Below are 14,396 nucleotides of genomic sequence, written 5' to 3' on the forward strand. Positions count from 1 at the left end.
AGGGGACATCTTTATTCATTGATCAGTAAAACAATTTGCTCAATGAATGAGCAACGTCCTCTACAATAAACACCAGCATCATCATCCAAAGTCTACAATAGCAATTTAGCAGCAACATGTTAACATGGGGGAAACAGAGTGGTAACAAAGTAGTATCATTTAGAAAAAAAAGTCACAGTTTTTCTTTCTATCTGTATCATTAAAAAGGATTTGCAAGGAGGATATTTTAAAAAGAGGTTTATTGACAGCTATGCACGCTACTGTTATTTCTTTCTTTTCTTTTTTTTTTTAACTATGGCATGTGCTCTATACAGAATACATGGGGAAATTTTTACTATACATTTAAACTCTAATATAAAGCACATCTGTGTCACCATACAAATTTTTAGGAGATTCGACAAAAATATACAATGTTTTCACTTCACATTTGAAGATTTATAACACCACTAAGTTTTTTTTTTTTTTCTCGTTTTTCTTTTTTTTTTATGGTAAATACAACAGTCCCATTGGTCAAACCAACCAAATGAAGGAGACACAACGTTAGTTACTCTACTCAGTAAGCTATGAGTGATTTAAATTGGTAAAAGGACGAATATAAATTAATATATATTAAGAAATTCCAACTGTAACTCCAGGGAAATGTAGGGCTATACCGAGTATAAGTATGTGACAGTATTTTTGATATAATAAATACACATGGTTTATAATGTGAATCGGAAGAGTGTGTGTGTTTGTGTGTGCGCATGCTGGAAGAGATCATGTGTGTACACTTAGTGGCTAAGTTGTGTTTGTGTGTGTGAATGAATAGGAGCAGCTATGATAGTGTGTGTTTGTGTTGTACACTGTAAGGAAGCAGGAGGGGAGCCCTCCACTATCAGCTCGTAGTCTCCATAGAGATACTATATCTCACCTTCACAAAGTCCAGGTGAAATGAGTTACGGCAGTCCAGAAAACCACATAAAAGAATGGCACAAAGTAAGACACAAAAAAGTGAAATGTGTCAACAGGGTGTGTTTGCTTTCCATTCTGGTCTGAGGTGATTTTGCCAAGGAAAAAAAGTAATCAAAAATGTCACAGTACCTAAAATGATGGCAAAAAAAAAAAAAATTCTAAAATCTATTTTTTGTCTTTTTTTCTCCGCTTCATAATAAAAAATAGGTTTGTTCTTTATCTTACAGTAATCCATTATCTCCTTTGAAGGAAAAAACATTAGTCCAACACTGACAAAAAAGGTCAAACAAAACAGGGGACTTCAAAAGAGGGGGGTGTGAGGATGTATTTCTTCTTTTTCGTTTTTAGGATGGACATTTTGTGCAGCCACACTTGACGACCTTTTCCACCTCCTGTACAAAAGAGGATCCGTCTGTGCATTGGAAGGTATATTTCCTTCGTTTGCTGCGGAGGGGGGCGCAGCAGGAGGTCCCGTCCCCGCAGCTGCCCCGACACTCTAAACGGGAGACCTTCTCTGTGCTTTGGCACGCTGCGTAGCCCTGCTGCGTCTGATAGTGATCTCGGACCCGTTCCCCCCGACACGCCATCTCTACAAGGAGAACAAAAAATCACTATATAGAGCACTGCAGTATGTTGCATATATAGCATGTTACATAATCAATCATGATCTTTTTCCATTATATTTTTACTGTGAAGTTGAAAGGTGACTCCTAAGAAAATACAAAGAGTGAAAGCAGGAAAAAAGGAGTGAAGGAGGGAGGAGGGAGGAGGCTCTGCAGAGTTTTATTAGTGATTAAAGGAGGGAAGACATTTACAGGAATAGTCCACCCAAAAATGAACATTTCTTTGAAGTTTACTCACCGTCAGGTTATCCAACATGTAGATGAGTTTGTTTCTTCATGGAAACATATCTGGAGAAATTTAGCATTACATCAATTGCTCACCAATGGATCATATGCAGTGAATGGGTGCCGTCAGTTCAAACAGCTGATAAAAACATCACAATAACCCACAAGTAATTGACATGAACCCAGTACATCAATTATCTTGTGCACGTTTGTAAGAAACAAATTCATCAGGGCATTTTAACTTTAACCTGTTTATAATGGAGTCCATAATAAATCCATAATAACGTTTCCTCAATGTATGTTTCCTCTTCTTAATCTCACATCAAAATAAACCATAAACCATATTTGGTTAGAACTGTTTTGGACTGGTTTCACTTGTAAACAGCTTGATCTGTCCATACTTCTCTCTTTATTCAGACAAGATGACTTGTTCACTGAAGAAAGCAATATTATGGATAGGGGACTCATATTTTACCTGGAAGCAAGCAACGGCTCAAAGTTTTTCTTAATGATGGATTTGTTTATTAAAAACATGCAGTTTTTGACTTCACAAGATGTTAATATATAGGCTAGTGTTGTGTGGATTACTTGTGAATTATTGTGAAGTTTTTATCGGCTGTTTGGACTCTCATTCTGACGGCACCCATTCACTGTAGAGGATCCATTGGTGAGCAATAACGCTAAATTTCTACAAATCTGTTCCGATGACAAAACAAATTCATCTACATCTTGGATGGCCTGAGGATGAGTACATTTTCAGCAATTTTTCATTATTGGGTGAACTATTCCTTAAAAATAAACACAGACACACAACATGCATCCCTCACCTGGCGGACCTGAGTGGGGTCCATACCGCTTTCAGTAGCAGCTTGAAGGTTACAGGAAGGTTAAAAATGAATGTTAGTAAAATAGCAATAATAATAGCACAAGATTAGCTTCTTACAGGGTTAGCACTTCAACATCAACAGCAAGCTACACAGAAGTTTAGAATGAAAACACCTGCATTAAAGACATTTTTGACACATGCAAGCACAAGTTACAGTAGAGGTGAGTAAATAAGTATTGACCTTGCATAAAACATGAAATGCATCACCACAAAATAAAAATTAGAAGGTTATCAGTCTGTTTCTTGAAATTGTGAGAGAATGTAGCTTAAATGCCTTGCAAGTGGGCGTTTAATATGTTCTTTTCTGAGGTTGATTTTGATTTAAAAATACAATTTAAATCAAGGTAGGGGTACATTTAGGGTTCAAGGTACAGATATTGCAATTCTGGATATGACATTAAACCTACAATTATACATTATTATCAGCCAATAATAATGTTATGTCCCATAACCGATAAATCACCAGTATTTAAATTCTACACTATGTTGTCCATACAAATTAAAAATAAAACACTAAAAACTAAAGCCTGCATTTAAGCATCACAACATCAAAATGTGCAACATGAAACTGTGCATGCATTTGAGATTTGGCTAAAGATTACATTTAAAAATGTTATTAAATTACGGCAAGGTAATCTAAAAATAAAAATGGAGGAAATGAGCAGTTAAATATCCAATATCGAACGATGGAATGGAAATGAAACAATGGGAAAAAATATGGTACCAATATATTGTGCATCCCTAGGTAACATTTCTGTTGGTTGATTTAAATGTTCATGGAACATTTAGAGATTTTGTTTGAATTTATTTATTTATTAGTCTTGTCTGTATTGAAGAAAATAACTCCCTTCCAGTGTTAATTTCACTTGGAAATGGCAATGATATGTATTCTGCAAAAATGCATGTGTAGTCAGATTTTTCTGATGAGATCAGGTTTTATATAAAGGGTGGAAGCACCCTGCCGTACCTCTATCGCAGCTTGGCCCTGTGTAGCCGCTGTTGCACTCACAGTAGGCCTTCCCCAGCCCAGACACACGACAGCGCCCGTGTTTACACGCTATGTACTGACAGGGACTCAGCTGCTCCTCTTCATCGCATAATACACCTGCAAAGCCTGGATGACAGCGACAGCTGTACGAGTATGAGTTTATGGGCAGACAGGAGCCGTGGATACACCTGAGAGACAGACACACACATAAAAAAACACATTATGAGGTGATCATTCTTATATAATGAAACCAATGTGTGCACTTTTGAGTCTCTTACTTGTTCCCGTCACATGGGTTGTTGATCTGCTGGTCACAAAGCGGGCCGGTCCATCCTGCCTCACACTCACAGCTGAAGGAGGACTGTCCAGTAGCATGGCACTGCCCATGAGCACACACACTCCGCTGGCAGGGCTGGCAGCCGGGCACCACCCCCTCCTGCAGCAGGAACTGGGTGAGGTCCTGGAGCTGGTCGTTAATGTAGAGGTTTCGGATACAGCCGTGGAAACTCGAGCCGTTCCTCCCTGAGGAACGCAACGAGGCCAGTCCAGACTGTTGAGGAATTCCTGAAGAGATAGTGGTTTATTATATTGACATTATACGCAATGACCTTTTTTTTTTTAATTGGCAGGTGTGTTTGACATACCACCGAGATAAAGTGGAGCAGGGCTGGGTACTGGGCTGGGGCTGCTGGCAGTGTTGATGGATTTGGGGCTTCCTCCATCAATGGAGAGAGACAGAGACTGATCCTTTGCCACCAGCTCCACTACATGAAAACTGCCATCATTTATAGTCTCAACACTAGAGAGAGAGCAGAAGTGAACAGTGAGGATAATACCTGCAGACAGTGTTTTAGTTCAGCTATCGACCGTCATAAACAAGAGAAAGGCTTTAAATTGATTAGACATCAAAAGAATAAAGGCAAGGATTTTCATCATTACTATTGAAAAACAAGCTTTTTATAGGAGGTCTGTGACCCTAACTCCAACCCTTTGCCAATAATTTTTGATCTAAAACTAATTTCTGTGAAAAATTAAAACAACACTAACCAAAGCTAAAGTTCAGCTTAATGTTGCATTCTTGCTCCCGCATTAAAATATATAAAGTCAAATTAAAAGGTAACATTTTAGTATAGGGACCAATTCTCACTATTAACTAGTTGCTTATTAGCATGCCTATTACTAACATATTGCCTGTTTATTAGTACTTATAAAGCACATATTCTGCATGACCATATTCTACATCCCTAATCCTACCCAATACCTAAACTTAACAACTACCTTAGTAACTATTAATAAGCAGCAAATTAGGAGTTAATTGAAGCAAAAGTCATAGTTAATGGTTTGTTAATAGCGGGAATTGGACCTTAAAATAAAGTGTGACCAATTAAAATGTAATGTATGTCACTTGGTAAATAAATTATTATTTCAATGGCCTTGAAATATATACAGTAACTGTATGTAAATACAATAATATGGAAATGTGCAAGTTACTACTACAAAGGTTTGGGTTATGCTCACCAAGGATGCATTTATTTTATATAAAAAAAAGTAAGTGAAATATTATTATTATTGAATTATTCTTATTATAAGTTAAAACAAGTGTTTTAATATATATTTTAAATATATTTTACAATATATTAGAAAAAAATAAAATTTCTTCAAAAGAACAGCATTTAAAGCAGCACTATGTAACTTTTGGTGTTCTAGCGGTTAATAAACAGAACTGCACACATCCCGCGGAAGAACATTCCAAGTTTATGTCTATGGCGATTCACGCAGGTATGTGTTACTCCGCAGCGGTGACGACCCGACCAGGCTACAATAGTCCAAATATAAGTACTTATTATAAGTGTACCGTAGTGATTTGGAATAAGACAAAAACGCGGTTTGGAAGATGAATTCATGATTTACTCGCTCATTATATGCATTTTGCAAATTTTGAACACAGAAAAAGTTACATAGTGCTGCTTTAATATTGTAACATTACATATGTCTATCACTTTTTATTAATTAAATGAATCCTTGCTGAATAAAAGAATTAATTACTTTTAAAATATCTTACTCAACTTTTAAACGTTAGTGTGGGTATATAAAGTCTGTAAATATAATTTACTATATTGAAAAAAAGCAAAGAAAAAGAAAACAATGTTATGTCCTGATTTAGATATAGCTTATTGCAAAATGGATAGTTCCAACTCTACATTGCGATTGGATAAGCCGTTTTTAGTGCTGTAAAAGTGTTGTGAAATGACACCAGTATAAGCGTGTGTGCACCTGTAGATGGCAGATGGGGGGTAGGATCCCGAGTCATAACTGACTCTCAGTCGGCCTCTGTAGAGCTCCACCGCAATGTGTTCATTATCGCCTTTATACAGCAGCACTCCATTATCCTCATCTGTGGCAATCTAGGACATGCATACAGAACACATGAGTATGCTTAAATGCATAACTGATGAAGAATTAGCTTGATCTCTCTCTGACTCTGACTCTCACTCTTACTCTAGTGATGTACCTGTAGTGATATATTGGCCTGTTCTGTAATGAGGTTGGAGGGGATCTGCAAGAATGATTCTCTGTTGATGAAGTTGACACTGACCAGCTTCTCACAGTGCACGCCTTCATAACCATGGAGACACTGACACACAGGATCCGTGTCCTTGACAACACACTGTGCACCGTTGGCACAGTCATAGTGGTCACATGGACTTGTTCTCGGCAGGACCATTGGAGGAGAGAACTCACAGAACAACCCACTGCACACACACACACACACACACACACACACACACAGTAAGATACGTGTTTCACATGTTGAACTCCGATGATCTTTTATAGATGAATGTAGTGTGTTTTTGTATTTCTGCTCACCTGTACCCTTCTGGACACACACACGTGTAGCCATTCACAGCATCAGTACACTGAGCCCCGTTTTTACACTTGTTATCTTCACAATCATCAAAATCCACCTCACAGTGTTCCCCGGTATAACCTGGAGTACACTCACACCTGCACAAACACACACACACACACACACACACACACACACACACACACAAAATCATCACATTTAACATTTAAAACTCACATTGTCATCTTTAACACTGATAAATATCAGAAAGATTCCATGAAATAGTTTGACAAGCACAGTTCTCGTTCTCTCTCTACTGATGCATTTCATATTGAAAAATGTTTATTACTAGAAAATTTTACAACAGCTAATAGCTATTTAAGTCACAGACATTAATCATAATTTCATAATGGGGTACAGGGACCCCCAGGGGGCCCAAAGAAGGTTCAAGTCGGGTCTAGAGGAAAAATTAATTGAAAAAGTGTAGAAAAAAGGAAAAAAGTTTATGTTTGCATAAATTTGACTTTCATTGTGCATTTCATATTTTAACAAGAAGAGAAAAGATTTCTCTCCCTCCGCAACTTTTAAGAACAGTTTGTGCTTTTGTTGTTTCTTTTTGGGAGGTTACTTCATATCACTTTTACCTTTGGGTTGTACAGCATAATTTGTTGAACAATATTTATTGTAGAAAAAAATATTATATTATAAATAGTGCAAAGATAATATAAAAACCAAATAATTATATATATATATATATATATATATATATATGCAGTATATATGTATGTACTGTATGTATATATGTAAATATGGAATGCACAATGAAAGTCAAATTATGCAAACTTAAACTTTTTTGCTTAAATATATAGATATAATATACTGTATAAATATATATTTTAAAGCATCAAAAATATAGCTGCATATCTATATATAAATACAGCTGCATAAGCCGCACTAGCATTCTATGTCTCAGAGTCAATATATGTTAACTAAAAACCAACAAAAATACTCTAAATAAACCTAAGTCAAAATGCAGAGGCCACATGTAAAATAATAATAATAATTCAAACAAATCTTAACATAAGACCCATTTAACTTGGTTTGAGGTCTAAATTTGTTGTAGGTTCATTGGTGTGGTTGGGATCATCCTGCATCTTTTTTAAAAATAATATTTATGAACAGTGAAATCTATTGTGTTCTGAGATTAGACCTCTCTAATTACAAAAGTTTTAGTTACTTAAACCACTGAAATGTAAGTTCTTTTTTATGAATTTAAATTTACTATAAAGTGCTACATAAACACATTCATCATCCCATCGTATCGCACCATATCATCTTTAAAACACCCCCCTCCAAATCATTTTTATAGTAAACCCAACAGGAGAGCAGTAATGGAATATCAGAACACAAACACAGAGCAGAACCTCAGAGACTCCAGCTGTATTCCATACAGCTCTAGTGTTGTGTTAACATCTGCAGCAATGGGCATAAAAACACACAAATTAACTTATGTGGTCTGCTTCTCAGACATATCAACAGAGAAGGAAACACACACATACTGTACACATCTGATGGTTTCTAACGCAACGATTGTTTTGGTCTGGTGGAGAGGGGAATGAAATAAAAGTCGAGATGAGAGGGAAAAGGGGACGTCTGGAAGGGAGAGAGTGATGAAACTGAATCCAAACAGGGTTTGGATCCAACAGACTTGAGTGACTGCAGAAGGGCAATTTTATAGGGAAGGATTTAAATGTCCCGTTTAAAGACATGTTCATATAGTAGTTAGTACAGTACAAATGCACTGGAGTCAGAGAAGTATGCTGTGATATTGTCACGACTTGTCTCACAGAGCCATAATATACAGTAAATTATACAAATATAGTACTGTTCAAAGGTTTGGGGTCAGCAATAATTTTGTGTTCTTTTTGAAATAAGTCTTTTGATGAACCAGGTTACATTTATTTGATCAAAAATACTAAAAATACAATATATTAAATATATTTCTGTTTTAATCTGTTTTAAAAATGTAATTTCAGCAGCTATTGCTCCAGTCTTCATAGTCACATGATCCTTCAGAAATCATTCTAATATGCTGATTTGGTGCTGAAGAATCATTTCTTATTATAATCACTGATGAAAACAGCTATTATTTCTAAATGTTTTGTAACTATTTTAAAATATTTCACAGAGTTCAACATGTTAGTCTTTTTATCTTAATTATAATTTTATAAAGTGGTTCGGAATATTTTTCTTTAATTTTTTGATGCTATAAACTTTGTAAATCTAATGCCAAAAGCAGTCCAGCAACTTTTAAACGCAGCTTTGTTTTCAGATGGATGGATAAAAACCTGTGCATCTGTATTAGACAGAAAACCAGACAGTCTTGCCAATATGTTTCAGATGGTCAGTAAAGAAAGTGGATTCATAGTTTGAGGCTAACTTTATAATACAGGTAGTGGGGATCTCAGTGACTTACATGAATCCTTTAGCGGTTAGAATACATTTCGAGTCGTGCTGACACAGGTTTAGCTCTGAAGTGCAGAAATCCAGCTTATCTTCACACAGCTCCCCTGCACACACACACACACACACACACACACATATACATTATAAACAGACAGAAAGAGTAGGAGGGGTATGAATAATCAAAGAAGTGTTTACTGTAAGAAAACAAGAGTCACATCCCATTAAACCAGCAGGAGTGTGTTTGCGTGTGTGTAGTATCTGATTAATCATCTTACAGTGGGGAAGATGACAAAATACCAATACTCTGAGGAAAAACAATACAATACACCTCTATTGACAGTGGACCAGCCAGAGAAACATCAATGAGTGTGTGTGCGTTTCATACTTTCGCAGGCACAGAGGACGCACTAGCCAGAAACAGCAAAGGATAGAGACAGACAATGGGAGGATGAACTGAAAGAGAGTGAACTAACCTTTCTCCACCTCATTATTATTAGCAGCTAGTAGAAAAAGAGAAACAAGTAGCAAGAGAAAGACAGAAAAACAAAGAAATACAGAGGATGTGTTTGGCATGTTAGCATGTTAGCTCAAGCAGCACATTAGCATGTTAGCATCAGACAGTTAAACACAAAGCACAGAGAACACAGAGCATTTAGCATGTGACTTTCCTTGTGTTTGTGTGTGTTACCTGTGTATTCAGGTGAACAGAGACAGGTGTAGTTGTTGATACCATCCACACACGTCGAGTTATTCTCACAGTCATTGTCTTCACAGTCATCAATATTTATCTCACATTCGTCGCCCTCAAATCCATCTGGACACACACACCTGAACATACACACATAATGGCTGTGTAAGACTTTTTAATTCTTTTGAAACGTTTATTTCAATCAGGAAAACTCTATGAGCAGTATTGTTATTCTATAATTGTTTGTTTCTATGTAAGGTCTACATGTCTCTCACAGTTCAATGTTCTAGATATTACATTGACTACATATGTTTCGGGTCCCTCCTTCAATTTTTTTTACTATTTCTTCACAAAGGTGCTTAGAAATGATCATCACATCATCTCTTTTTTTGTTTTGGGGTCAGTAAAACTTTCTTGTGAAAGCATTCACAACCTTTATTTAGCAAGGATGCATTAAACTGGTCAAAAACAAAGACTTCTACATTGTTCCAAAAATATTTCATATAAATGCTGTTCTTTTGAACACTGTATTCATCAAAGAATTCTGAAAAAGATGTATAAAAGTTTCCAAAAATATATAAGCAGCACAACTGTTTTCAACATTGATAAAAAAATTATTGTTAAGCACCAAATCAGCATGTTAGAGTGATTTCTGAAGCAACATGTGACACTGAACACTGGAGGAACTGCTGGAAATTCAGCTTTGCCATCACAATAATATATTAGCAAATGTTAAGATAGAAAAAAGTTTATTTTACATTGTAATAATAGCATTATATCACATTATTATTGTTTTTGCTGTATTTTTTTAATAAATGTAGCCTTGGTAGGGCATTACAAACATCTTTCAAAAACATTAAAAATCGTTCTGACCCCAAACTTTTGAACAGTAGTGTATGTATGTGTGAATAACATTAGATGTATCAGTTAGCATGTCATATTGGTGTGTGTAAGCATTACATATGTGTTTGGTTGAGCATTCAGTGCTATACACATATGTCTGACTACTTACATTAGTGCACTCAAGTTCCATGTGTGTGTGTGAGTGAAGATTTAAACCCTACACAGTGCAGCATTCAACTAAGCTTGTTTAAATTCAAATTTAGTATTAGCGATTCATTTACATTTATGATTTATGATAATGCATGTATAAGTACATTACCAGGTTCCAAATTCACACCATTGTTTGAACCCAAGGTTGAGTGAATATTTTGAAAGCGCTACAGTGCTGCAGTGTTTTCACTCTTTGGGAAATTACCCTGTGAATGACTTACTTGTGGTTGTCTCTGCGCATTAAACTGGGATAGAATAAATTATTTTATGCACTGTGCGTGTATGTCTGTGGGTGTATTACATTACAGTACCTAATCAACATGTAAAGCAGAAGCTCTCAAATGAAACTCTTCTCATTCACCAACACAAAGGATTCATTAGCATTGATCAGTATATGACTGCAGCTGAACCTGAGCTTACCCCACCACACACACACACACATTCGTCTTCGCTGTGTGTGTGTGTCCACAGAAAGGCCCTTGATTGGCTGATTAAGTGCATGAGTGAGCTCAGATCAGTTTCAGACACTTCAGTCTGATTAAGACAGATTAGACACACTCTGTCCATAAAGTATATTCATTACTGGAGCAACAGGGACACACACACACACATGCACACACATTTGAGCATTTACTTAATGTACTAAATGAAAGCCACATTCAACATGGCCTGAATACATTATTTCTTTATCGGTCTCATATACATTGTAATTTCAAAAGGTTTAGAATTTTGATGATGACGATGATCAAGGTCTGACTCACCAGTGAGTGTTCTCCTCTCCGTCCTTCAGATGACAGGTGCCTCCATTCTGACAGGGGTTACTGATGCATGCATGAATCGGTTCCTCACAGTCTTGGCCCTATATGAACAAGCAGGTTGCATTACAAATCCACATCCACACATCAATCTTCCATACTTGCTTATCCCCACGTACAAATGCTACTTTATACAGATGAGTGAACATGAACACGCATACAGATATTTCAGGGCATTCAAGGTTTAGAATAATTATTTTATATAGTCAGAGAGCAAGATGAAACTATATTTCTGAATTTTTGGAAGATAATTTGGATATGACTCCAGTCCCCCTTTTATCAGTTTTGTATGTATTTGCTATTTTATCTGCCTGTCATGTGAAAAGTCTGCTGTTTTCAAAAGTATTAGCACTCCTTTCCTCAAACAAACCACACAATCCCATCATGTACCAATTGGGCACAAATGGTGTAAAACAAGTTGTGGGTATGAAGTTTAATACCTTAACACGACCACTGAGATGTTCTTGTTTGTGTTTAGGTGTGTTTGTACCTTAAAACCATATGGACAGGTGCATCTGTAAAAATCGACAGGATGGTTACTGCAGGTTCCGTCATTTTTGCAAGGGTTGGATAAACAAGGGTTACATTTTGCCAAAATGCTCACATCCACCGGACCTATGCAAAATGCAGAGGAAAAGAAGAAATTACACAGCATGTTACACACACAAACAGAAATATAACAAACATACAAGCAAAGACTTACAAACACACATAGGATTGAACAGGTAAAGCATCACAAAATTGGCTCACAACTAACACAAGTCACTTTCATCCTGAGGAAAGGTTGGGTGGCAGATACAGGGGGCTGGGTTTAGGAGCTCAGATTTGGCTCTTATTGACTTCCTTACCTGGCACAGGAAAACCACAAGTCCCCGGCACCTCTACAAATGTACCAATCAAATCACATTACTTACAATATTAATATCTGAGCATGTAAGCTAGTGTTAGAGTTAGTACTAATGCCCTCTCTGTGAATGGATGAGTGTGTCTAAAGTGCCCGGGTGGGTTTACCTGTGCATGTGAATTTCTTGGAGGGTGTAGTCAGCAGTAGTTTGTCGGTCATCTCTCCAGGACCGGTACACCGTGCAATTCCAGGCTCCTTGTAGCCGCTCTTTACCCAGTCAGAGAGCCACTGCATGTGACAATCACAGTACAGAGGGTTTGCTCCCAAAGCCCTGCAGGAAACACACACATTACACATCTTCTCCAAAAATTTGGATGATAAAATAATCAGTGATGCAAAAAGTAAAATGAAAGTGATATTAAATAGTGTGTGTATTGGCTCATTTTTCTAAAGTAACACCATCCAACAGTGACATTAGCGGATGAAGTTTCATAGGGAGCTGCCATGTGTCAGATCGTTGAGTTCTAATAGAGCATGAGTTTAATGGAGGGTAGTTCCTCCATGCTGCTCTGATTGGCTGATTGCCCTGTCAATGCGGTAATGCCTGCCTATCACGTTCGCCAGTCCGCAAATCAGTCTCAGTGCATCAAACTTGTGGAAAAGAATAGTCTAATCTCACACACTTGAACATCACTACTTTTGGTCACGTTTATATCAATATTAACTTCATATGAAACACAAAATGGTCTTTTAAAGGGTTTTTAGAGCCCTCAGAGCTAAATTAAACAGTTGACAAAATAGGCTTTTTAGCAGGGCTGGGCAGTGTGACAATATATATTGTGGGGACATTTGTCTATTGTTAAATATTTTGCTATATTGTTTATACAGCAAAATGTCAATAAATTCACAGTACTTAAATACTTTAAAGTGATGAAACATGCATGCATGAGAAAATAAAGAAAAAATAAGAAAATTATTATAATTAGCATTATTTGAAGCAATGTACAAAAAGAAAAATAAATAAAATCCACACGCTTGATGTGACTTTGATGTGATTTGGGTTTAATAAATAGCTATATATAAACAATGAACATTATGATATTGTTTTCTTGACAATCTCATGTGTAAGGTAATCTGTAGATTTATTTTACTCAGCTGTCAGTCATAATTGCACTTGTGAAATGGATCCATGGGATTTATAAAAAAAAAAAGGTAATCGTGGGAGACCGAGATCTCAAGCAATCTGTGGCTGCAGAACCCCAAGTTCAGACAAAGAAAGTGTCTCAGTGTGTTTGTGTGAGAGTAAAAGAAAGAACCAAAGTACATCCAGCTGTCAAAACCAATTTGGTACACTCATATATGCTTATGTGTGTGTTCATTCTGAGGTACTTACAGGTGGGAGAGCGAGGACAGATCTTTGAAAGCTCCATCTGGGATCACAGCAATATCATTACCATGGAGAGACCTGCAGAGAGAAGAGAGAAATTAAGCCATCCAAGAGAGTCCAAAACACATAAATCAAAGTCTGATAGCAAACACACACACACGCACGCACGCACGCACGCACGCGCACACACACACACACACACACACACACACATATCAATGAGGTACTCACAACAGGCGCAGAGACTTGAGGCCATCGAAAGCTTTTACAGGAATACACCTAAGTCTGTTGTAGCTTAAAATTCTGGGATGAAACAAAAGATATTACAGTACTTGCAAAAACAGATTTGCATAGAAGCATCAGGCCATAAAAATAAAAAAAACAGTGGATTTTGCAACTTTCAAAATCAATTACTGAAATAAAGTCAACAAGATAATCAAATTATTATATAAATATGTCTAAAATGATGCAACAAAAAAAATGTCACCCCTGTATTCACACATACTGCATATACACTTTAGTGCACACATAATTTCAAGAAAAACAACACTGTTAAAATTCACACACACACACACACACACACACACACACACACACACACACACACACACACACACACACA

The 14,396-nt window shown here is 36.7% G+C and overlaps 1 protein-coding gene across 1 annotated transcript in view; it reads right to left on the reverse strand.

The window, feature by feature from the left end:
- Positions 1-452: 452 nt before the first annotated feature.
- Positions 453-14,396, reverse strand: part of LOC107695646 (slit homolog 2 protein-like) — an 83,899-nt gene continuing 69,955 nt past the window's right edge. Inside the window, 14 exon segments of the mRNA XM_016495658.1 lie at positions 453-1,540; positions 3,653-3,861; positions 3,952-4,237; positions 4,318-4,472; positions 5,948-6,078; positions 6,186-6,426; positions 6,542-6,679; positions 8,998-9,091; positions 9,676-9,815; positions 11,490-11,587; positions 12,034-12,158; positions 12,555-12,718; positions 13,781-13,852; positions 14,006-14,077. Of these exon segments, the coding sequence (XP_016351144.1) occupies positions 1,296-1,540; positions 3,653-3,861; positions 3,952-4,237; positions 4,318-4,472; positions 5,948-6,078; positions 6,186-6,426; positions 6,542-6,679; positions 8,998-9,091; positions 9,676-9,815; positions 11,490-11,587; positions 12,034-12,158; positions 12,555-12,718; positions 13,781-13,852; positions 14,006-14,077 (2,170 nt within the window). The 3' untranslated portion in view covers positions 453-1,295.

Source organism: Sinocyclocheilus anshuiensis, unplaced genomic scaffold (genome assembly GCF_001515605.1).
Source record: "Sinocyclocheilus anshuiensis isolate Anshui unplaced genomic scaffold, SAMN03320099.WGS_v1.1 scaffold517, whole genome shotgun sequence".
In the NCBI taxonomy this organism is placed as follows: Eukaryota; Metazoa; Chordata; class Actinopteri; order Cypriniformes; family Cyprinidae; genus Sinocyclocheilus; species Sinocyclocheilus anshuiensis.